The sequence below is a fragment of the Scyliorhinus canicula genome, chromosome 26, assembly GCF_902713615.1.
Source record: "Scyliorhinus canicula chromosome 26, sScyCan1.1, whole genome shotgun sequence".
NCBI lineage: Eukaryota > Metazoa > Chordata > Chondrichthyes > Carcharhiniformes > Scyliorhinidae > Scyliorhinus > Scyliorhinus canicula.
Window position 1 is genome coordinate 8,392,952 of NC_052171.1, and position 24,509 is coordinate 8,417,460.

The 24,509-nt window shown below is 46.9% G+C and overlaps 1 protein-coding gene across 1 annotated transcript in view; it reads left to right on the forward strand.

The window, feature by feature from the left end:
• The window catches only part of polb (polymerase (DNA directed), beta), a 114,515-nt gene that overhangs the window by 87,289 nt on the left and 2,717 nt on the right, over positions 1 to 24,509 (forward strand). Inside the window, exon 13 of the mRNA XM_038785218.1 lies at positions 4,590 to 4,729. Coding sequence (XP_038641146.1) covers positions 4,590 to 4,729 — 140 coding nt within the window. The remainder of the gene's footprint in view (positions 1 to 4,589; positions 4,730 to 24,509) is intronic.

Consider the following 24,509-nt stretch of genomic DNA (forward strand, 5'->3'; position numbering starts at 1 on the left):
TATAAATCTGGGGTTTGGGGACAAAAAAAAATGCGGACGGTCCTTCATTTAATGCCAGAATAATTAGCTATGGCTTTTCCTCTATACAATTAATAAATCCCAATTTGTGATGGTCAGGGTTGACTTGTAATTAATACATGGAAAATATAGCCAGAACACATTGCTCAATTGTTTCTAATTTGGCATCTGATTCTGCTTACATTGTATCTTCAAGTAGCCATTCATGTAATGGATGGATGGTGGTCTTATAATTGTGGGTCAGACCTAGTTGGAGATACTTGTGTGTGTGGCCTCTATGAGTAAAAGTATTTTTGTTTTAAAGTTTGTTTTAAGGGCCGCACGGTGGCACAGTAGTTAGCACTGTTGCTTCACAACTCCAGTGTCCCAGGTTCGATTCCCGGCTTGGGTCACTGTCTGTGCGGAGTCTGCACGTTCTCCCCGTGTGCGTGGGTTTCCTCCGGGTGCTCCAGTTTCCTCCCACAGTCCAAAGATGTGCAGGGTAGGTGGATTGGCCATGCTGAATTTCCCTTAGTGTCCATAAAAAGGTTAGGTGGGGTTACTGGGTTACGGGGATAGGGTGGAGGTGTGGTCTTAAGCAGGCTGCTCTTTCCGAGGGTTGGTGCAGACCCGATAGGCCGAATGACCTCTTTCTGCACTGTAAATTCAATGATTCTAAGTCGCCTCATATCCCCAGCTGCATTTTGGTTTATGCCAGGTGTGTTGGAGGGGGTGCCACTTGGGCCACTGGTCACAGGGCAAGGGATTTTGCATTTATTACATTTTTCAATTATTTCACAAATACGAGAAAAATTACTCTAAATAGGGAATTTATGAGAATATAAGATGGAGAGTGCCACAGGACAGTGAGATCTGTCAGACTGAAGGGTTATCAACTGCCATCAAAGTTGCCTCGACCAGAGTTGAAACCCCAGAAGGACAAGTGAAAAACGCTGTGGGATAAAATCCACGCATTGTTACAGTGAAGCAAGAAGACGGTCCATTACCAGCTTCTCAAAGACAACCAGTGTCGAGCAATAACAATCCACTGTGCCAACAACATTTGAAAAGAAATGCTTGCCATCTCCATCGTGCAAAATATCTGGCTTACTCAACAATTTAATTTTATAAAATCTAAGGCCCACAACGATGTTTACCTTTTTGGACACACTTCAAGTCACCATTGAATAGGGCAGGAGGAAAAACTGCTGTATGTTTACCGATCCCCCACCCACTGTCTTGTAACTCTGAACTCCTTACCTTCCTCAGGCTTTAAAACTCCAAACTTAGCATCGGTGGTCTTGACCTCTCTAAATTAATTAATTTTTTTTCCAATTAGGGGATAATTTAGTGTGGCCAATCCACCTACCCTGCACATCTTTGGGTTGTGGGGGCGAAATCCATGCAGACACAAGGAGAATGTGCGAACTCCACAGGGACTGTGACCCAGAGCCGTGATCAAACCTGGGACCTCGGCACCGTGAGGCAGCAGTGCTAACCACTGTGCCGCCGTGCTGCCGTTAAATTTCAGGAAACATGAACATAACTGTCTGTTCAGTGCTTTATGAAATAATCAATATTCGGTAATTAAGTGCTTTGGTTAAAATCTCCACCTTGGTTTTTTTGTTGTTATTACTCAAGTCTATCAGTTCAGTAAATCTACCCGCATAACGTTAACCACCTTTTTATAATATCCCTTGATAAATCACTTCTAAATTTTGTCAATCATAAAGTCATCAATCTCTCCTCGTATGACAGTCCCGCCATCCCTGGAATCAGCCTGGTAAACCTTTGCTGCACTCCCTCGAGAGCAAGAACATCCTTCCTCAGATAAGAAGGAGACCAAAACTGCTCACGATATTCTAGGTGTGGCCTCACCAAGGCCCTGTACAATTGCAGCAACACATCCCTGCTTCTATACTCGAAACCTCTCGCAATGATGGCCAACATCCCATTAGCCTTCTTTACCGCCTGCTGCACCTGCATGCTGACCTTCAGCGACTGGTGCACAAGGACACCTAGGCCCTGCACACTCTCTCCCCTCCCAATTTACAACTGTTCAGGTAGTAATGGGGTAGATTCAATAGGAAATCCGATTGATCATGGTGGGCCCAGAAGATCTCACAGCTTGTCGGGGAGGTAGCATGCCTCCTGCCACCAAAAAACATGCCACCTGCAGTCAGGCCAGAGAATCTTGCCCTGAGCTGCAGTGTAGTTCATTTAATTTTTATCTTCATTTGGTCATTTTCATAAACGTCTTTTATGTTATTCGTCAATTAAATCTGTTCGTACGTTTTTGGAATGCTTCTCATGAAAAGGGACTGGCCAGTTTGAATACTGACTACTCCTGGTGGGATTACTGAAGTTCCAAAACAGTTCCCCACACCTCTACCCTATCCCCGTAACCCCCCGTAACCTTTTTTGGCCTCTAAGAACAATTTAGCATGGCCAGTCCACCTAACTTGCACATCTTTGGGCTGTGGGAAGAAACCCATGCAGACACGGGGAGAACGTGCAGACTCCGCATAGATAAGTGACCCACGCCGGGAATCGAACCTGGGACCCTGGAGTTTGAAGCAACTGTGCTAACCACTGTGCTAACCAAGCAAAACTTGGAGAAGAGGTCGAACACTGGAGAGAAATGATACGAGCAGTACAGAATAAAAATCTAACAGACGGTTAGACGAGAGAAGAATGAAAGACGATCAACTGGATTACAGAAATGGGCAAGATATGGCGGTTCCTTTCGAGTGTAGATACTGAGAATGGCTCAAGCATCATATTTTGTTGGCTGCTTCTGGGAGCTAACAGGGGCAACTTCAAGTGATCGGTGGGGGCAGCTTTGTGGTTAAGGTACCTCAAACAAGCCGTACAACCATAACGGAATTTACCGTCAACTTCCTTTCTGATGTAAGGTATGTTTTGCTGTTAGATGTAGCTGTCGTCTAACTGTGCGTTCTCATGCTTAATTTCCCAGCACAGGTTATCAGTTTAGATCAGCTTAGTCCGTATCATTGTGATTTATGTCTGGGTCTTTGTTTCGACCAAGTACAGTGGACCTCCCATACTCTCTACTCTTCATTGTTTAAATTCCCATCCGCACCGAGTCTCCATTTGAGGCGGACCACTTTCCTCAACCTTGCTGCAACTAACAATTTTCAATTTGGAGTAAATTAAAACCAGCTTGAGCTGCATTCAGTTTTTTTTTAAAGAGATGAAGTTTTGTCTATCGGAAGCTTGTGAGAGTCTGACCAGTATGATTCAAAACATAGCCAATACTTGAGAGGCATTATGCTATTTTATTGAGGATTCACTTCAATTGTCAATATGAATATGGAACTGATTGATTCAGCTTTAGATAATTTTGGCGCTTGGTCCTATTGTATCTTACCTCTATTTTGTTTTTAAATGATATGCTCGTTCCTTGGATCTGACCCATTATACAAATGCTTACTTGACCGGCCTGCCATTGTTAACATGACAATTTAGACTGCATGAAGTTAACGCTAATTGCATACAGTTTCTGGTAGCAGTTTTGAAGGGAATCACAGATAAAACCATCGCGTGGTAATTTGTGTTCAATTGTATATCATTTTGTAAAGCTCTTGTGCCAGTAATGTGCATTTTAGCGAGTATGAGTGCTGCTCAGTTGAAACCACCATCACGCACTAGATCATGGGGGTGGAACTTATTCCACATCAGGACCACTTCCCTTCACTTAGAATTAGTGTTGGATATATCCAGAAGGTGTTCTCTTTGTAAACTTGAGCAGCCATGGTCTAATCCTTCGTGGAGCACCCGGCCTATGTTTGTGTCGATTTTCCACAGATGTTACGATACCCTGGATATATCACTAAAATCAGGAACTGTGGATCAACAGTTCAGAGGTACAGCTAAAGAGGATACTGCTGTGCCTCTGAAGGAAGTTCTGTTTTTTTAAAAGTAATAATAATCATCTTTATTGTCACAAGTAGGCTTACATTAACACGGCAATGAAGTTACTGTGAAAATCCACTAGTCACTACATTCTGGTGCCTCTTCGGGTACACAGAGGGAGAATTCCAATTGTCGAAATTACCTAATGGCACTTCTTTTGGGACATGTGGGAGGAAACCGGAGCACCCGGAGGAAACCCACGCAGACACAGGGAGAACGTGCAGACTCCGCACAGACAGTGACCCAAGTTTTTGCTTTTTTCTGCTTTTATCAGAAATTAGACCAATTATGCCCATGCAGCTCTGACATGTTACCCAGTTTGAATGGATTTGGGGTTCAAACAACTTATGGGCAGCGCAGTGGTTAGCACTGCTGCCTCACGGCGCCGAGGTTCCATGTTCAATCTCGGCCCCGGGTCACTGTCCGTGTGGAGTTTGCACATTCTCTCCATGTCTGCGTGGGTCTCACCCCCACACAACCCAAAGGTGTGGATTGGCCACGCTAAATTGCCCCTTAATTGGGAAAAAAAATAATTGAATACTCTTTTTAAAAAATAAAAAAAAATTTTAAGGATCCAAACATCTTTATATTACTCTTATATTACCCTTATATTAGTTTGGATTGTGATTTCTCACTCTGCACTTCTCCTCTTGCAGGCTTATCCCAAAAGATCAGTATTTCTGTGGAGTGCTCTATTTCACTGGCAGTGATCTTTTCAACAAGAACATGAGGACCCAGGCACTAGAGAAAGGCTTCACTTTGAACGAGTACACAATTCGCCCATTGGGAAGCACAGGTAAAGCTGGATGGTATCAGAAACCTTGGTCTTAATCACATGCTTTGACTAAATCAATAGAGGTTCCTTTGTGAAAAAAAATAGTATCGGTCAAATGCAAAGTATATATCTAGTTTTCAGTTAATCCCATCAGATTTCTGGTAACAGATCCTGTTTCAAAAAGACTTTAAATGGAAGGACATCATTCTCACTCTGATGGGTATTTACAACCTGAGCTAATGTTGCCCCTTTACAGGAGTGCTTAGGGTTAAATCAAATCAGCTTGCCCTTTCATTGCACATAATTGGTTTGAAGAGGCTAAATAAATCCATTTTAAGATGTCACAAGTGATTTTTTAAATTTAATGTCAAACGACCATGATTAATTTGCAGAATGTGCAAAGCTTGTGATTCCTATGTGGTCATTTTGGCAAACCTATCAGTGGGCCTCACACAGCACTCAAAGCCTATCTGAGTTAGGACAGAGTTAGCCAGTGGCAGGAGCTATTTAATTATTTTGCTGTATATCGGAGTGTGTTTTCTTTTATTTAAATCGTTCATGGGCTGGGAGCATTGTTGGCGAGGCCAGTGTTGGTTGCCCATCCGTAACTGCCCCAGAGAATTGGCAGTGCACTGTCGCCTTGAACCAAAGGAGTTCAAGAAAGGAGAAAACAAGAGTTAAAATAAGGAGAAAAAGAAAATCGTTAACAAAACCTACAGTGTTGGCAATGCTGGACCTTGATATAAATTGAAATGCGTGTGGAGGGCATGGTTGCACAGTGGTTAGCACTGCTGCCTCACAGCACCAGGAATACGGGTTCGATTCAGGCCTCGGGTGACTGCGGAGTCTGCACATTCTCCCCGTGTCTGCGTGGGTTTCCTCCGGGTGCTCCGGTTTCCTCCCACAGTCCAAAGATGTGCAAGTTAGGTGGATTGGCCATACCCCTTAGTGTCCAACGGTCAGATGGAGTTACAGGGATAGGGTGGGGGAGTGGGCCTAGGTAGGGTGCTCTCTCAGAGGGTCGGTGCTGACTCGATGGGCCGAGTGGCCTCCTTCTGCACTGTAGGAACTGTGATATAGTGTTGGGGTTAGGTGGAATGGGAAGGGGCTCACAAGCAGCATAAACACTGGCATGACCGACTGGGCCTATTTAGCCTGTCTGTATACTGTCGAGTCGAGGTAACTTTTCTGTGATGCTTAGATGCACAAAGAACAAAGCACAGTAACAGGCCCTTCGGCCCTCCAAGCCTGCACCGACCATGTTGGGTTCAACTGACTAACAAAATACTGAATCTTCCACATTTCTGCATTCAAATAAATCTTGGGAGTGAACTCGATAAACTTTTCTTGCTGTGGTATTTAATGGTTTTAATTATGGTACAAAAATTAAGTTTGGAATCGTGAAAGTTCATGGTTGGTTGACTTTGATGCAACTGTGTGGTAAAAAAATGAACCTTTGTAGTGGGTCAGCACTTATAAAGGTTTGCTGCTGGTGCTATACTGTATTGCAAGTTGTAATCTAATTGCAACCAGTCACGACCATGTTGACATCTCAGGAATGTATCCTCATACATGTGGGGAGATAAAACTCAGCCCCCAGCCAACCACTTTTCGCATGTCAAATCAGAGCTGAACCTCAAAACTTTGCATTGACTACAGATTATCAAGTCTGTCTTCAATACTGCTGATGAGGCTTTCAAATCCTTTGTACAACACATAACTTTGCTTTAAAGAGCAAATTGAGGAAATGCCTTGAACTTGTGACTCCAGCTACTAAAAGAAACCCCAGGATTATTTCCCCTACTTTGGAACTTGTTTTTAAAGATCTCGCCAGGATATTCTCTACCCCATTTTGAAACAAGGAAACCGCACGCATTTGCTGGAGGTGCTGGGGTGCTTCAGGGGTGGGCACGGGTATTGTGGATTGGGTTCAACGGCTGTACAGGTGCCGGTGGTGAGTCTTCGGACGAACCGGATTAGATCGGGTGTTGCATCATGAGATGAGATGGATGCCCGCTCTCCCCGTTGCTTTTTGCCTTAGCGATAGAGCCGTTGTTAATGGCTATCAGGATGTTGAAGGATTGGAACGGGATCGAGCGGGGAGGTGCCAAATATAGGGTTTCACTCAATGCAGATGATTTGTTATTATAAACCTCGGACCCAGTGGGCATCATTGGAGAGGTTATGGAGATTTTGAGGGAGTTTGGCCAGTTTTCAGGGTACAAATTGAACATGGTGAAGAATGATGTGTTCTCGATCAATGCTAGAAGGCAGGGGAGGAGGTTAGGGAGTTGGCGAATCCAGGTGCGCAGCTGGGCCCAGCTACACAAATTGAACTTGGCATGATTGATCGAGGGAATTAAAGTGATTTTAAGAGGTGGGATGTGTGGCAGCTGTCACTGGCTGGGCATGTGCAGATGGTGAAAATGCTGCCCAGGTTCTTATTCATGTTCCAGAACCTCCCTATCTTTGTCCCCACGTCCTTTTTCAGGAAGGTAGCAAGATAATTTTGGGGTCTGTGTGGTGTTGGGGCGGCGGGGGGGGGGGGGGGGGGGGGGGGGGGGGGGGGGGGGGGGGGGGGGGGGGGGGGGGGGGAAATCCCGCGCGGGTGTTCCTCAAGAGGGGAGGGGGGTGGGGGCGAGATCCCGCGCGGGTGTTCCTTGAGAGGGAAGGGGGTGTTGGGGTCACCGAATTTGATAAATTATTAATGGGGGGCAAACATTGGAATGGTAAGGAAATGGGCGGTGGAGGAGAGATTGGTTTGAGGGTGGCTCGAGGCAGCGGCGGGCAGGGGGACGGGTTTGAGGGCACTGTTGTTGGCGTCTCTTCCCTTCTCATTGGCCAGTTACTCCATGAACACAGTGGTGGTTTCTCCGTTATGGGTGTGGAACCAGTGCAGGCAGAATTTTGGGTTGGAGGGCATGTCATCGTGGGCACCGATATGCAACAACCATAGGTTTGTGCTGGCAGGGCTGAATCCAAGGTTCCCGGGGTGGCAGCAGGAGGGGATAGAGTACTTCAGGGGCTTGTTTATAGGGGGAAAATATGCAGGGCTGGTGGAGTTGGAGGAATTGTATGAATTGCCCAAGGGGAACAGCTTTAGGAACTGGGATTTCGTGAGAAGAGAGAGATTTTGTTGTGTTTGTGGCTGTTTGTTCAGGTTGAATTTTTTGTCTTCTGATATTTTCGTGTATAGGTGTAAAATAATATTTTTTTAAAAAGCAAGGTAACCACTATTGCAGCAGGCTATAAAAGAAGCCTGATGGTGGCAATACAGAATTATATTGACAGGAATTCTCTGGCCATTGGCAGCTCACCGCTGCCTGCGGGTCTCCCGGTGGCGTGGGATGGCTTCAATGGGAAATCCCACCACGGGTCGGCGCAACATCGAGGGCCGAAGGGCCCGTACTGCGCTGTAATGTTCTATGTTTCTAAACACGTGGCTGGGGGACTGGAGATTCCCGCCCATCATGTATGTGTGCGTGTAATAGTTCCCTCATGGATTGTTTCCAGTGAGTTCCAGTGGGAATTCTGTGATTTATTTAATTATCTAATAGATAACACATGATCAGAAAGTAATGGGAAAACCGCAAAGATCGGAATTTTCTGGCCATTCCTGTCAGCGGGATCTTCCAACCCAGCCAACGGCAGCCCCCCGGCACGGGTTTCCCATCGGCGGGGGCTGTATACAACAGGAAGTCTTATTGACGGTACTGGAACTAGAGAATCCCGCTACTGGCCAACAGCAGGCCACGTCTGTTACCGCGACATGCATCATGAAGGGGCATGGAAACCCCCACGCAGTGAGTGTGACATCTGCAGGAAATGCACACTTTCTCAAAACATTAGCTCAATATACATTACGGATCTCTTTTATCCTGGATTAAAACAGAAAATTTCCAGCATTAACAGAGAGCCCAAAGTCCTTTAGTTCAAGTCAGCTTCTTCTTTTAATAAAAGTCCACACCTAATCAGAGCAAATTAGGTTAACAGACCGCCGCCACTGTACAGCACTGAAAGAACTAAGTGCCCATTAGTTCAAGTCCAGTTTCTTATCTTTAATAAAAGTCCAAACCTGTTCTGGTGTCTCAAAGTAGTAGTGGAGTTCCTCAAACGTAACCCAAAGCTTTGCAGGATACAGCATTCCAAAACTCACCTTTTTATAGGGGGATGGGACGTTTCGGCGTGGCCGATTCGGTGGGGCCAGTTCGGCGTAGCCGATTGGAATGGGACGTTTCGGCGTGGCCGATTCGGCGGAGGAGTTTTTCGGCGGAGGGACGGAAATTTATTTTAAAATCTATGCTAGCGCTTCCCATTGAGAGTCTACTGGGGGCGGGGGGACCGGAGAGGGAAGCTGCTCTCTCACTGAAGCAATCAGCGGCCGCTGAAATTGACACTGCCGGCTGCTCTCTCTCTCCAATTCAACTTTTAAGTTTTAATGTTTCTGATTGGAGGGAGAGAGCAGCCGGCAGTGTCAATTTCAGCGGCCACTAATTGCTTCAGTGAGAGAGCAGCTTCCCTCTCCGGATCAAAGTGAGCCGGCCGCTGAAATTGACACAACTGCCAAGAAATGGGCTGCACAAACATTTTGCGACTATAACTAATTTGACGCCGAAACGTCCCTCCGCCGAGAAATTCCTCCGTCGAATCGGCTACGCCGAACTGGCCACGCCGAATCGGCCACGCCGAAACGTACCAAACCCTTTTTATAGAGGGCTGCCTTTACCTTGATGAATCCTGCACGCCTCTTAGCCAGATCCGTTCCCAAGTCCTGGTAAATGCGCACCTCGCAGTTCTTCCATCTGCTGCTCCTCTCCGCCTTGGCCCATCACAGCACACGTTCCCTGTCAGCAAGCTGGTGAAAGCGGACCACCAAGGCCCTCGGTCGGTCGCCCGTCCTGGGCTTCCCTGCGGGGGCTCTATGTGCCCCATCCAACTCCAGGGGTTGAGGGAAGGCCTCAGGTCCCATCAGCACCTCAAGCATACCTGTCACGTATGCGCCCACGTCCGACCCCTCGCAGCCCTCGGGGAGGCCAATGATCCGTAAATTCTGCCTCCTGGCTCTGTTCCCCAGCTCTTCAAGCTGCTCCTGCATCCGCCTCTGACGGGCGTTCATCTCCTCCACCTCGTGCTCCAGCTCCGTTACCGTGCCCGCCTGGCTGGAGAGCTTCGCCTCGACCTCCCTGAGTGCCTTCCCTTGGACCACCTGTGTCTCGGCCATTCGGTCCATCACCGCTCTCATCAGGTCCAGCTTGTCCCTCCTCAGCTCGGCGAAGCAGTTCTTGAAGAACTCCATCTGTTCCTCCCCTGGCCAGTGAGCCTCCGCTCCCCGGTCCCTGCCGTCCGCCATGCTTGGCCTGGGTCCCCGCTGCTCCCGCTTCGATCCTTGCTGCTCCACTTGACCACTTCTAGTCCAGCAGCCCATACCCCGGAAAGGAAGCCTCTTCCCTATCGTCTCCTCCACCGATTCAGGCTGCCAGGTCCCAAAAAAGTCCGTTAAAAAGGTCCGTTTGCCCATCGCGGGCGGGAGCGATCCGACCTGCGACCTGTCTCCTCGAGGGCGCCACCGGGAGTCCTCAACCCCAGTAAGTTTTTGATTATACTGTAAAAATAAGTTTGAAAACTTGCGAATTTTTAGTCAGCTTGACTTCGATTCAGTAACCTAATTTGAAAATCTATCACCGGGTGTAAGGAATTCTGTGTTTTGTACAGGGTCATCACTTACAGAGGGACAATATTGGTGCAATTTTTCAAGTAGTTATCTAATTGCAAACAGTCAAGACCATGTTGGCGTTTCACGAATGCAGCTTCCTACATGTGGGAATTAAATTGAACTCCCAGTCGACCACTCTCCCTGTGTGAAGTCAGAGTTGAACCTCCAATTTGTTTCACCGATTACCAATTATCAAATCTGTCTTCAACCCAACTGGCGAGACTTTCAGATCCTCTGTACACCAAACTTCTCTTTGAACAGCAAATTAAGAACACGCCTGGAATTTGTGATTCTCAGCCAAATTAAAGCCTCCACAACTTTCTTGTTTATTAATTGCACAGGCAATGATTTGTCGAATTACAGCCTTGACTGGATTTCTATCTGGTCAAATAGTTCGGACAGGTAGCGAACGATTCAGAATAGCACCATCTGCACATGGTTTACTCCCCCGTACTCGCTGAGATAGACTTAGGGCCTACTGCTTAGTCCTGCCCCACAGTAAAACTAGGGCATTAGACATGAGGCGGCAAGCCTTGAATAACCCAGGGTGCTACCTGGAGCAGAAGAAGAGAGCACGAGGAAGAAGCAGGCAAAGTTTGGAGATTAGCAGAAAGAAATCATGGTAAAAAATTATTTGGCAATCTGTTTATTGTAAAACTGAAATTGTCTGACTGGGTCCCAGGTTCGATTCCCCGCTGGGTCACTGTCTGTGTGGAGTTTGCACATTCTCCCCGTGTCTGGATGGATTTCCTCCGGGTGCTCCGGTTTCCTCCCACAGTCCAAAGATGTGCAGGTTAGGTGGATTGGCACGCTACATTGTCTCTTGGTGTCCAAAAAGTTAGGTGGGGTTACGAGGATAGGGTGGAGGCGTGGGCTTAAGTTGGGTGCTCTTTCTAGGGGCCGGTGGAGACTCATTGGGCCGAATGGCACTGTAAATTTTATGATTATGATTGTTAAAGAGCAAACTTTTCGAATTTGACCTTGCCATTAATTTGATGAGACTGAAAAACAAGGAAAATATAAAAGAGTTGTAAATGCCCATTAGTCCTGACTGGTGCTTATCCTGGCTTCAACAATACCGTAACTTGGGAAACCCAACAATGCAACTGGCAAGGGTCTGTTAGTATTATTGTAAGAACGAGGACATCCGGTGGTGGCTATGAGGGAGTAGGTCGCACATTTGGTGGCTCCCGTTTCGGTCGGACTTTTGGACCTTTCCCCCTGACTTTTTTGCGCTTTTGAGCGCGGAACTGGAAAGCAATAGTACTCGGGCACTGGACCATACAGAATTGTATGGATGTAAGAAGCCGGAGGGACCGTAAACAGCAGAAGACGTGGTCGAGTAAGGGCACAGTGGAGGCTGTGAGAGAGACCAGCATGGCTGGTGTTCAGAGCAAGGAGCCGACAGCCCAGCCCACAATGGAGCAGTTGCTGCAGACTATGCAGGAGGGCTTTTTGGCTTTGAAGCGTGACAACTTGGAGCCGCTTCATAGAACATAGAACAGTACAGCACAGAACAGGCCCTTCGGCCTCAATGTTGTGCCGAGCCATGATCACCCTACTCAAACCCACGTATCCACCCTACACCCGCAACCCAACAACCACCCCTTAACCTTACTTTTTTTTTTAGGACACTACGGGCAATTTAGCATGGCCAATCCACCTAACCCGCACATCTTTGGACTGTGGGAGGAAACCGGAGCACCCGGAGGAAACCCACGCACACAGGGAGAGGACGTGCAGACTCCACACAGACAGTGACCCAGCTGGGAATCGAACCTGGGACCCTGGAGCTGTGAAGCATTTATGCTAACCACCATGCTACCCTGCTGCCCCCAAGAAGTCGATTGATCGGATGAGAAAAGGGCTGGATGATCAGGCTGAGAAGCTCCAGCAGTTGGAGAAATCAGTGGAGGAGCAGGCTGACTTTCAAACAGTGGTGGATGTGGAGATTTGGGGGCTGAGGGACCAGCAAAAAGTGCTTCTGGAAAGGCTGGAGGACCTGAACAACAGATCTCGCCGGCAGAACGTGAGAATCGTGGGCCTCCCAGATGGGGCAGAGGGGCTAGACCAGGGGTGGGCAAACTACGGCCCGCATAAAGGGTCTTTATGCGGCCCACCAGGACATTAAAAAAAAAAGTTTTTTTTAAAAAAAAAATTTTTTTTTTTAATTTTTAATTTTTTTTAAGGTTAATGGGGGGGGGGGGGCTGTTGGGTTACTTACTGGTATAGGGTGGATACGTTGACTTGAGTATGGTGATCATTGCTCGGCACAACGTCGAGGGCCTGTTCTGTGCTGTACTGTTCTATGTTCTGTATGAGGCGCCCAGAATCATAACCGGGTGAAGTAATTATTTTACTTAATATACTATGCGGCCATTTAAAATTGTGAATTTCTGAATGTGGCCCTTGCACGGAAAAGTTTGCCCACCCCTGGGCTAGACGCTGCCGCATATGTGGAGGGTATGTTTCAGAAGTTGCTCGGGAACGAGGTGTTCCCGCGCCCGCTGGTGGTGGACAGGGCACACACAGTGCAAGTGAGGCAGCCGTGACAAGGGGGTTCCCCCACAAGCGATGGTGATGCGCTTTCACAGGTACCTGGACAAGGAACGGGTGCTGCAATGGGCAAAGAGCACACAAAGCTGTATTTGGGACAATACCACCCTGCGTGTGTACCAAGATTTGAGCGTGGAGGTGGCCAGGAGGAGGGGAGGCTACAGGCAGGTGAAGGAGATACTGTATAAAAACAAGGTGAAATTCAGGCTGCTTTTTCCGGTGCGACTGTGGGCTACGTATAAGGGTCAGCACCACTATTTCGAGGAACCCAAAGAGGCAATGGACTTTGTTAGATTAGAGCAGGGGTTAGGTGATAGGATGGTGTTGCTGGGGGGGGGGGGGGGGGGGGGGGGGAAGCGTTGTTCTGCTGACGGAGATGGAAACTGGGCATGGTAACAGTGAGGAGGAGGTCATGGGTGGAGCCGGCCAGAAGGCGGGCCAGAGGAAGCGCAACACTTGGCTGGGGGGCGGGGGCGGGCGAAGTGCCCCCTAACCAGGCTAATCACCTGGAATGTTAGGGTTAAACCGGCCAGTGAAGAGGGCGCATGTGTTTGAGAATCTGCGGGTTCTGAAGGCAGACATAGTCTTGTTGCAGGAGACGCACCTGAAAGTGGCAGACCAGGTTAGGTTAAGGAAGGGCTGGGTCAGTCAGGTCTTTCATTCGGGGCTTGATTCTAAGATGAGGGGGATTGCGATCCTGATTAATAAAAGGGTACAATTTGAGGCGGAGGGCACAGTCATGGATGGGGGTGTCAGGTTCGTTATGGTGAGGGGTAAGATCGAAGGGGTGAGAGTAGCCCTGGTCAATGTGTATGCCCCTAATTGGGACGATGTGGATTTTATTAGGAGGATGCTAGGGAAGATCCCCGACTTGGACTCGCCAAAGCTGATCATGGGTGGGGACTTTAATACAGTCCTGGACCCGAGCCTGGACCGGTCATGCTCAAGAACGGGCAGGTTGCCAGCGATGCCAAAGGAAATGAGAGGGTTCATGGAGCAAATGGGGGGAGCAGATCCGTGGAGATTTAGCCGGCCGACGGCGAGGGAGTTCTCATACTACTCCCATGTCCACAAGGTGTATTCCCAAATTGATTACTTTGTGGTGAGTATGGACCTGCGGCCGGAATGCCGGAGGCAGAATATTCGGCAATTGCCATATCGGACCATGCTCCGCACTGGGTAGACCTACAGTTTTGTAAGGACAGCTTTCAGCACCCACCATGGAGGCTGGAAGTTGGACTACTCGTGGACGAGGCGGTGTGTGAGAGGCTGAGGAAATGCATGCAGAATTACCTGCAGGTGAACGATACTGGAGAAGTCTCAGCAGCGGTGCTCTGGGAGGCACTGAAGGCAGTGGTGAGAGGGGAGCTGATTTCTATCGGGCGCACAGGGACAGGACGGATAGGGCAGAGACAGACCGACTGATTAAGGAAATTCTATGGACGGACGGGGGAGGGGGGTCTGGGGGCGGGGGGGGGGGGGGGGGGGGGGTCGTGGGGGGGGAGGGGGGGGGAAGAGCTGGAGGACGGTATTTGGGCAGAAGCCCTGAGCAGAGTAAACACAACCGCAACATGTGGCAGGCTCAGCCTGATCCAGTTTAAGGTTGTGCACCGGGCCCACATGTCGGTGGCCCGAATGAGCAGATTCTTCAGGCTGGAGAACAAGTGTGCTAGATGCGCCGGAAGGCCAGAAAACCGTGTACACATGTTCTGGTCATGCCCTAAACTCAGAGAGTATTGGCAGGGATTAGCAGAAGTCATGTCCCGGGTATTGAAAACTGGGGTGGTAATGAGCCCGGATGTGGCAATCTTTGGGGTTTCAGAGGACCCGGGAGTCCAGGAAGAGAGGGTGGCCGATGTTCAGGCCTTTGCTTCCCTGGTAGCCCCGGGGAGGGAGGGGGGGGGGGGGGGGGGGGGGGGGAGAGCAAAGGTAGCGTAGAGTAGGGGGATATTGAGGCAAGTAGGGGCAAGTCCGTACATGAACAGAGCCGTGGTTTGCACTATGTTTAATTTGTAATTTGTGTCTTGACTTCTTTTTTTTTTGTACTGCACAATGTCACTTTTTCTGTATGCCTAAAATACCTCAATAAAATTGTTTGTTTAAAAAAAAAGTAGTATTGTCAGAACAAAGAGGCTGCTAGCTTTGGCTGCCTAATTTGAGTGAGATTTCAACATATATCTTTGCCTGTAATTTTAATCATCTCACCTGGAATTTTCCTCTGCTCAAGAGGAAAAACAGAAATTTTGAGGAAAGTACATGTCTTACTTCAAAATATTCTTGGGGTAACGTCACAGAATATTTTCTTGTTTGTATTTCATAAGGCTGTTGAATACGCCTGCAGCTGCCGGAGTTTAAAACACTTTGTAATAAAACCGTGAATAATTAGAAATAAAGTCAGATGTGCTGTACCCGAGGCAGAGTCACAAAGGTATAGCGTTCATTTGCACTGCAGATCTGTGCTCGGCTGTTCACAGACTTTGACATATTTTGCCTACCCATAATTAACATATCAAGTATTCCAGAACCCTGTAATCTCAAGAGGCACACTTATAACAAGATGTAATTTGTAAAGCCATTCTCACTGCACACAACCTTTCGGTTTCAGCAAAAATAGAAGCATTAGGTTGAAAACTGCACCCTAACCTCTCATTGCATTCAATAAGAAATACCTCCCTCATGAAACAAAGTAGGCAGTTATTGAATGACATTTCAGCACCTTCTACCCAGACTCAATTTAAAATGTACCAGAAGGGAGATAGTGTGATGTGAGCACGGGAGAGGCTCCGGCTCTGCTCATCTTTCGATCTTTGTTTTTGTCCTTGTGCACAGCTCTTTCTTTTGTCTCTTCCTAGTCCACACACTTTTTGCTATGTACTGAGGAAGTGTTGGTTGTTTGGGCACTATTGAGGCAAGATGAAAAGCTCTAATCCTCGTTGATTTGTTGCGGCTGGAGGGAGTTGAGGTGGGGCCCCGTCTTTAGTGGGGCAGCTGCTTTTGAGGGGCTTCCCGTCCTGACGATACGGTGTCCACCAGCTAATGATGGCTGCTAGCGATTAAGTTAATCCGTATGATAGTCTTGGCCCTGCTCACAATTTCAAGAGTTTTGGCAATGCACAAGAACGTTCTTGTAGCAGAGCGAGCGCCGTCTGTAGACTCTGCCTGCTTCTGCACGGTTAAGTTCCTGTTGCATGGCCTGTCATCAATCCTGGGGAATTTGGATGAGGAGTAACCAGTGAGGAGCCTGGTGTCTCCAGTGAGATGGTAGAGGAGAAATTCCCAGCCAGGTTTGAGAATTGGCTGACATGTTTCAGGAATGTTGACCTCCTGGGCTCGGTCGACTTTGGGCGTAGTGAGGTTTATGTTCCGATCATTGGAATCCTTTGAAGATCCTGAGGAGCCGTTTCAGATCCATAGAATCCCTACAGTCAGCACATCCACCGACCCTCCAAAAGAGCACTCTACCTAGGCCCACTCCCCCACCCTATCTCCATTACCCCACGCATTGATTGTGGCCGAATCACTTAAACTGCACATCTTTGGATTGTGGGAGGAAACCGGAGTACTTTCTTCACGGAATGGTCTTTATCCTGATTGCCTCGCTCCTCAGATGTTATCCTGGACTTTACTCCCTGATAATGATGTTGTTGGCTGGCACATTTTATCTACTTCCAGGAAAGTACATATTTAGGGTGGGATGTCCTGCACCATTGGTTATCCTGATTTAATAAGGTTTTATAATTTCACTGTCATGGGAACGTTCCTTAAAGAAATGTCTTATCACATGGCTTCAGTGATGTCATTGTGAGGGTGGAGCTGGGCTGCGGCTGAGTTTTACTTTTGCTTTGGTTTGGGGCTTGTTTTGTGGCTCTGAGTTTTTTGCTTTCATTTTCCCATTTGGCTGCTGTACTCCGAAAGAGAAGTATCTTGGCCGGTCTCTCCATCTTCAGTTTAAAAGCTGTTTCCAGACTGCTTGATAACTTGAAAAGAAATAATTGCTTTCTGGAAGGAATTCAACCATGCTGTTTTATAAAAGAGACAAGAGTATCCATACCAGATAGGCCACACCTTTGAAAAGGGGTTGCTGGTTTATGGGATCTTGTTATTAAATTGGAACAGTTAGAGGGGGAATTTATTAAGGGTTATACATAGATTACTGTAGCTGTGTGGGGTATTTATGTTTGTAGTTGATAAAAATGCTACTGTCTGTGTTTATAAAAATGTTAATTAAATTCGGAGGATAAAGCTTGTTTTTGATTAAAAGTGCTAAAGGCCTCTGTTGAATAACACTTGAGAGGCAGACCCTTGTGCTCATCGTAATCAAAATCGATAAATAATTGTGGGTCAGGTGAACTCCATGATATACTTTGGAGTTTTCTAAACCCTGGCCCATAACATTACGCTGAATATTGATTACGGGATTTGTGCAGTTTTGTAATCCAAATATAAACCCGTTAATATCGGCCTTTTCAATTTCGCTACTATCACCCCACAAAAGAATCATCTGCGTGCATTATAAAGGTGTCTGAAAATTTCCCGCATGGTGCCAATAAAACATCGCACGGTTGGTTTACAGCTGAAGACAGCCCAACTTTTTATAAACCGACATCACGGAGAAAAACCAAACTCCAGAGGCATCATTCAACCCATGTACAAATTTGTTTAACTTCCAGAGTACCCTTTCTGTGTTTGGCACCTCTGAGGACAAAGAAAAATCTTCAAGCTGATATATCTAGCGACTCGCATTCCCAAGCATTTGTTTTTAAAAAAATATTTTTATTAAGGTATTTAATTTTATAATAATAACAATAATAATGATACAATAACAATAAATCTACCCTTACATCTTAGTCATTCAAAGTTTCTTCAAAACCTTGTCCCAATACCTCCAGCGCTTTTACAAAGAATTACTGCTCTTTTCACGGATTCAAGGGTGTTATCATCCCCAAATTTGAAACTTGCGGTACTTCCAAATTCGTTAACCTTGTTCCGATCTTTGTCACTTAGTAATATTTAAACCACCCCATTCCACATACTGTAGATGTACATCCATTGTCTAATACGGCACAATTGATGGACTTTGTGACCAGCACTTTAATCGCTGGATAAAATTTCTCATTAATAAATAATACCTTCTCTTTGGTTAAATCTTCTTCAGAGTCTTCTGCCTTGTGTTTGGTATAATAGCCCAGGATAGTTCATTGTACATGGAACTTTGCATCACGCCTAAAACACCAATTGATCACAGCCTGGGCATTTCTGTTAACATTTCCCAATTCATTCCCCCAGTCATAATTGTTGAAGGTGTTTCTCGTTACTTTTAGTTATAAATCTTCTTTCGTATTGATGATTGCAGCCTGTTTCTAGACCACCTCGCCATCCAGTTAACATTGTCTCTTCCCTAGTCTGTCTTATTGCCGATCAGACCAGTTGTGTCATGAAGGCTTACGAGAAGGAATATTTGCCCAGGAACCTTTTTTTAGAGCCTGTGACATTTGTTCTAGCAGGGTGTGTCTATCTGCAAATTTAACTTCCGCCTAAACCAGAGCCTATCCATATTTCAAACTTTAGCATAGTCCAACAACTTAAACTGAGGAATTTCTAGACAGAATTTTTGTAGCCTTGTATACAATCTGTTAAATTCCATTATGCACAGGCAGCATGGTGATGCAGTGGTTAGCACTGATGCCTCACAGCGCAGAGGTCCCAGGTTCGATTCCGGCTCTGGATCACTGTGCATGTGGAGTTTCCACGGGTCACTGCCCATGTGGAGTTTGCACATCTCCCTGTGTCTGCGTGGGTTTCCACCCCACAACCCAAAGATGTGCAGGGTAGGTGGATTGGCCACGCTAAATTGCCCCTTAATTGGAAAAAATTCTATTATGCACAATTCTATGGAGGTAAACTCCAACTTTCTAAATTTGTCAAAATCTGACCAGGCCCTGGGTAAATCGTATCCATGGAAGTTAATAATTAATCCAAATATTTATCCAAGCCCAATTTCTCCAGCTCCAATTCCAAAAATACCTTGCACCTTATTTTGCTTTTGTACGATAATGAAAGTGCCAAGGCCATTCCTAGATTTTTCCTTGGGCAAGGAGGTAACCCTATGTCCACATGGTAACTTCATTCTTCCATTGGTCCTCCGAAAACAATGGTGGGTAGTCACACCCCAACACTCTACCTTTGGATGCAGCCATTTATTTTCTAAGTTACTCTAAATCACTCTCCAGGTTGGATTGCAGAATGTAGTCTTCCGTCCAAAGCAATCTTCATTTGCAATCATTTCCTTCCAGGCAGTAACCATCCTCTGCCACCATTGTTAATATCCGATGGTAACTCTATAATAAAGAACGGGGAAGCAAGTCTTGACTTCTTCACTCCCAAGTTTATTAAGTTCAATAACTGCTTCTCCACGACAAATCAGTGCCACCTCTATCCCCTGTTTATATTAGTGCAATGTATTAAACAATTAAAAAAACAATTCTACCTTAAAATACTAGGGAGCATTAACTCTTTCAAAGAACAAAGAAAAGTACAGCACAGGAACAGGCCCTTCGGCCCTCCAAGCCTGTGCCAACCATGCTGCCCATCCAAATTAAAATCTTCTACTCTTCCAGGGTCCGTATCCCTCTATTCCCATCCTATTCATGTATTTGTCAAGGTGCCCCTTAAACGTCATGTTCGTCCCTGCTTCCACCACCTCCTCCGGCAGCGAGTTCCAGGCACCCACTACCCTCTGTGTAAAAAAACTTTTGTAACAAGACATCGATCTCAAATGTTGCCTGCAAATGTTGCATCTCAAATGCTATCCTGTTTGGGTGCAGACCGATCTTTTATCTGTGGAAGGAACATATTGGGGATTTTTTCCTTGATTCTGCAATCTTCCTTGTTTCCAACTATGTAATGACTTGTTTTGTGCTCTACATTCGTACCTATAGCTATCTTTCTGCTTTTGTTTGTTTGATGTGAATTTTTATTGAAAATTGATTTCCAATAAATAGACTTCTTTACATGTTGTAGAATGTTTATAGAATCATAGAATTTACAGTGCGTAAGGAGACCATTCGGCCCATCGGGTCTGCGCCGACCCTTGGAAAAAGCGCCCTACTTAAGCCCACACCTCCACCCTATCCCAGTAACCCCATCTACCTTTTTTGGATCGTAATTTGTAGGCAATTTTTTTAATCATGGCCAATCCACCTAACCTGCATATTTTTGGACTGTGGGAGGAAACCGGAGGAAACCCACGCTGACCCAGGAGAGGAAGTGTAGACTCCGCACAGACCGTCACCCGAGGCCGGAATTGAACCTGGGTGTCTGGAGCTGGGCGCTAGCAGTGCTAACCACTGTGCCACCCTGCCGCTCTCCAAACACTGCTTCTTTCAACCTTCGATGGGCTCAGTGACGAACAATCTTTGATAAATTGTTTTCGTCCTGATTTCAGAAGTATATTCTTCTTACCCTGCAACAATTAAAAGATCTTATAATTGAGTTGTTAACTAGCAGCATGGGTAATGGCATTCTTGAACTTGCTTCAAGGAGTGCAAAGCTTTTTGACATCGATGTATTATCCCATTAGCTTGCTCTTTGAAAGGAGCTAATAGTGGGTAGTTCCATGAGAATTCATCATTTGTGCCTTTAGTTGCAATAAAAACTGGAATTTTCCAGTCATTGGGATTCTTTTTCCCGCCGGCAATGCACCCCCACCCGTGGGTTTCTTGGTGGCCTAGGGTGGCTCCACTTGGAAGTCCCATTGACAAGAGGGAGTAGCGTATCCCACCTCCAGCGAATGGTGCATCGCTGAGAAAGACCAGGCTGGAGACTTGCACCCAAAATGTCCTTGGAACCATATGCCAACAAGAATTGGAGACTTCAGTAGAGCAGAGAAATTAAAAGTGTTCACGGGGTGAAAACTTTGCAGACTAAGCTTTTAACAATAGAATATACGTCAGTCCCCAGTGGAAATGATTCCTCCATTTAAATGTGTGGCAGGGTCACAGAATAACGTACTTGTCCCGTTAGGAGAAAGTTACAATGGAGACCTAGAATTAACTTTCCGAGTATCGTTTCAAAAGTAGTTAAGATTATAGTCTGCCGGTAATTGGCTTAGGGTTTCAAAGGTTGTTTTTTTCCCCTGAAGGTGTTTAAAAGTATTGCAGGTGTTGCACCGAATGATGTCAAAGCATCCATAAACTTTGTAACTAATTTCTGTCATGTTTCAACAAAACGGAATATATTCTTGTGCGCAGCTTCAAACCTTGCAAGCGCCTCATAAAAGTTTCATATTTGCACTGGTTTATTACACTTGAGATTGAACCTGTGTTTCTGTAATTTTACTGCATCCTGTCCCCGCAGATGATGCAAAATGCTACTGTCATAATCCAAACTTGTTTGTTTTGTTCATTCATGGGATGTGGGTGTCGCTGGCTCGGCTAGCATTTGCTGCCCATCCCTATTCGCCCCTTGAGAAGGTGGTGGGTGAGCCGCCTTCTTAAGCCGCTGCAGTCCGTGTGGTGTAGGTACACCCACAGTGCTGTTAGGGAGGGAGTTCCAGGATTTTGACCCAGCGACATTGAAGGAACAGCCGATATATTTCCAAGTCGGGGCGGTGAGTGACTTGGAGGGGAACCTCCAGGTGGTGGGATTCCCAGGTATCTGCTTTCCCTGTCCTTCTAGATGGTAGAGGTTCTTGCTTTGGAAGGTGCTGCCTAAGAAAACTTGATGAGTTCCTGCAATAGAGGGCAGCACGGTGGTGCAGTAGTTAGTACAACTGCCTCACGGCACTGAGGACCAAGGTTCAATCCCGGCTCCGGGTCGCTGTACATGTGGAGTTTGCACATTCTCCCCGTGTCTGCGTGGGTCTCACTCCCACAACCTGAAGATGTGCAGGGTAGGTGGATTGGCGGCGCTAAATTGCTTCTTAATCGGAAAGAAAAGAAATGGATACTCTAAATTTAAAAACTGTTCCTGCAGTACATCTTGAGGATGGTACACACGGCTGCCACTGTGTGTCGGTGGTGGAGGGAGTGAATGTTTGTGGATGGGGCGCCGATCAAGCGGGGCTGCTTTGTCCTGGATGGTGTCGAGCTTCTTGAGTGTTGTTGGAGCTGTACTCATCCAGGCAAGTGGAGGGTCAGTGAGCAGGTTATTGCCAAGTAAATGCCACTTTATATCATTGTCAGCGACACTTTCCATCACTTTGCTGATGATCGAGAGTGGACCAATGGGGCTGTAAATGACAGTTGGATTTCTCCTGCTTTTTACGGACAGGACATGCCTGTCCACATTGACAGTTAGATATCAGTATTGTATCTGTACTGGAACAAATTGCAACGGGTGCGGCTAGTTCTGGAGCACAAATCTGCAGTACTATTGCCGGAATATTGTCAGGGCCCATAGCCTTTGCAGTATCCAGTGTCTTCAGCTGTTTCTTGATATAATGTGGAGTGAATTGAATTGGTTGAAGACTGACATCTATAAAGTTGGGAACAGCGAGAGGAGGCCGAGATGGATCAATCACTTGGCACTCTGGCCGAAGATTGTTGCAGATGTTTCAGTCTTGTCCGTTGCACTGATGTACTGGGCCCCCATATCATTGAGAATGGGGATATTTGTGGAGCCTCCTCCTTCTGTTTGTTGTTTAATTGCCTACTACCATTCATGACTGGATGTGGCAATTCTGCAGAGCTTAGACCTGATGCATCGTTGTGGAATTGCTTAGCTCTGTCTGCGGCATGCCTCTTCCCTTGTTTGACATGCAGCCAGCCATCAGCAGCAGCAGAATTGTACACAACTACAATCTGTAATCTCCCGGCCTGGCTTATCCCCCCACTCTACCGTTATCATCAAGCCGGGGAATCAACCCTGGTTCAGTGCAGCATCTTGCATAGTTGGAAATGAGATGTCAGCCTGCCACAGTGCCTAATGGATACCGCATTTAGAGTTTAGATCTGTTCGACAGCTATCCCGTTTAGCATGGTGTTAGTGCCTCTCAACATGACGGAGGGTATCCCCAATGTGACGATGGGACTTCATCTCCATAAGGACTGTGTGATGGTCACTCTCACCAATACCGTCATGGACAGATGTTTTGTGACAGGAAGATTGGTGAGGTCAGGTAAGGGTTTTCCCTCTTGGTGGTCCCTCACCACCTGCCAAAGACCCAGTCCAGCAGCTATGCCCTTTAGGACTCCGAGAGCGTGGTCAATAATGGTACTACCGAGCCACTCTTGGTGATGGACATTGCAGTCCCTCCACCCCAGAGTACATTCTACATTCTTTCCACCCTCAGTGCTTCCTCCAAGTGGTGTTCAACACGGAGCTCTGAATCATCAGCTGAGGTGTTGGGTAGGGTGGGGGGGGGGGGGGGGGGGGGGGGGTAAATCAGCAGATGGTTCGCTTACCCATATATGATTTGACAACTTGAAACTGCATGGGGGTTCAGAGTCGATCTTCAGAACTGCCAGGCAACTCTTCCCCCTCCAACCGACGGTATACCACCGTGCCATCATCTCTGGTGAGACAGGACATAACCAGAGATGGTGATGATGATGTCTGGGACTTTGCCTGTACGGTATGAATCTGTGAGTGTGTTGTTTGACCCCTCTGCGAGACAGCTGTCCCAGTTTTGGTACAAATCCCCAGATGTTAGTAAGGAGGACTTTGCAGGGTCAACAGGGCTAGGTTTGCCATTTTCATTTCGGGTGCCCAGGTCAATGTTGGGTGATCTGCCCAAGTTCGTTCCTTTTTGTAGATTTTGAAGCTGATTTGGTATAACGGAGAGGTTTGCTCAAGGCCACTTAAGAGTCAACCACATTTCTGTGTCATTTGGGCGGCATGGTAGCATTGTGGATAGCACAATTGCTTCACAGCTCCAGGGTCCCAGGTTCGATTCCCGGCTTGGGTCACTGTCTGTGCGGAGGCTGCACGTTCTCCCCGTGTGTGCGTGGGTTTCCTCCGGGTGCTCCGGTTTCCTCCCACAGTCCAAAGATGTGCGGGTTAGGTTGATTGGCCATGCTAAATTGCCCTTAGTGACCAAAATTGCCCTTCGTGTTGGGTTACTGGGTTCCGGGGATAGGGTGGAGGTGTGGACCTTGGGTGGGGTGCTCTTTCCAAGAGCCGGTGCAGACTCGATGGGCTGAATGGCCTCCTTCTGCACTGTAAATTCTATGATTCTGTGGGTCTGGAGTCACATGTAGGCCAGATTGGGTAACAACAATCTGGGTTTCCTCCGGGTGCTCCGGTTTCCTCCCACAGTCCAAAGATGTGCGGGTTAGGTGGATTGGCCATGCTAAATTGCCCGTAGTGTCCTAATAAATGTAAGGTTAAGGGGGGGGGGGGTTGTTGGGTTACGGGTATAGGGTGGAAATGTGGGTTTGAGTAGGGTGATCATGGCTCGGCACAACATTGAGGGCCGAAGGGCCTGTTCTGTGCTGTACTGTTCTATATTCTATGTTCTAACAGCAGATTTCCTTCTGCAAGGTCTTCAGTGAACCAAACGGGTCACTATTACCAAGGCCAGCTTCTTAACTC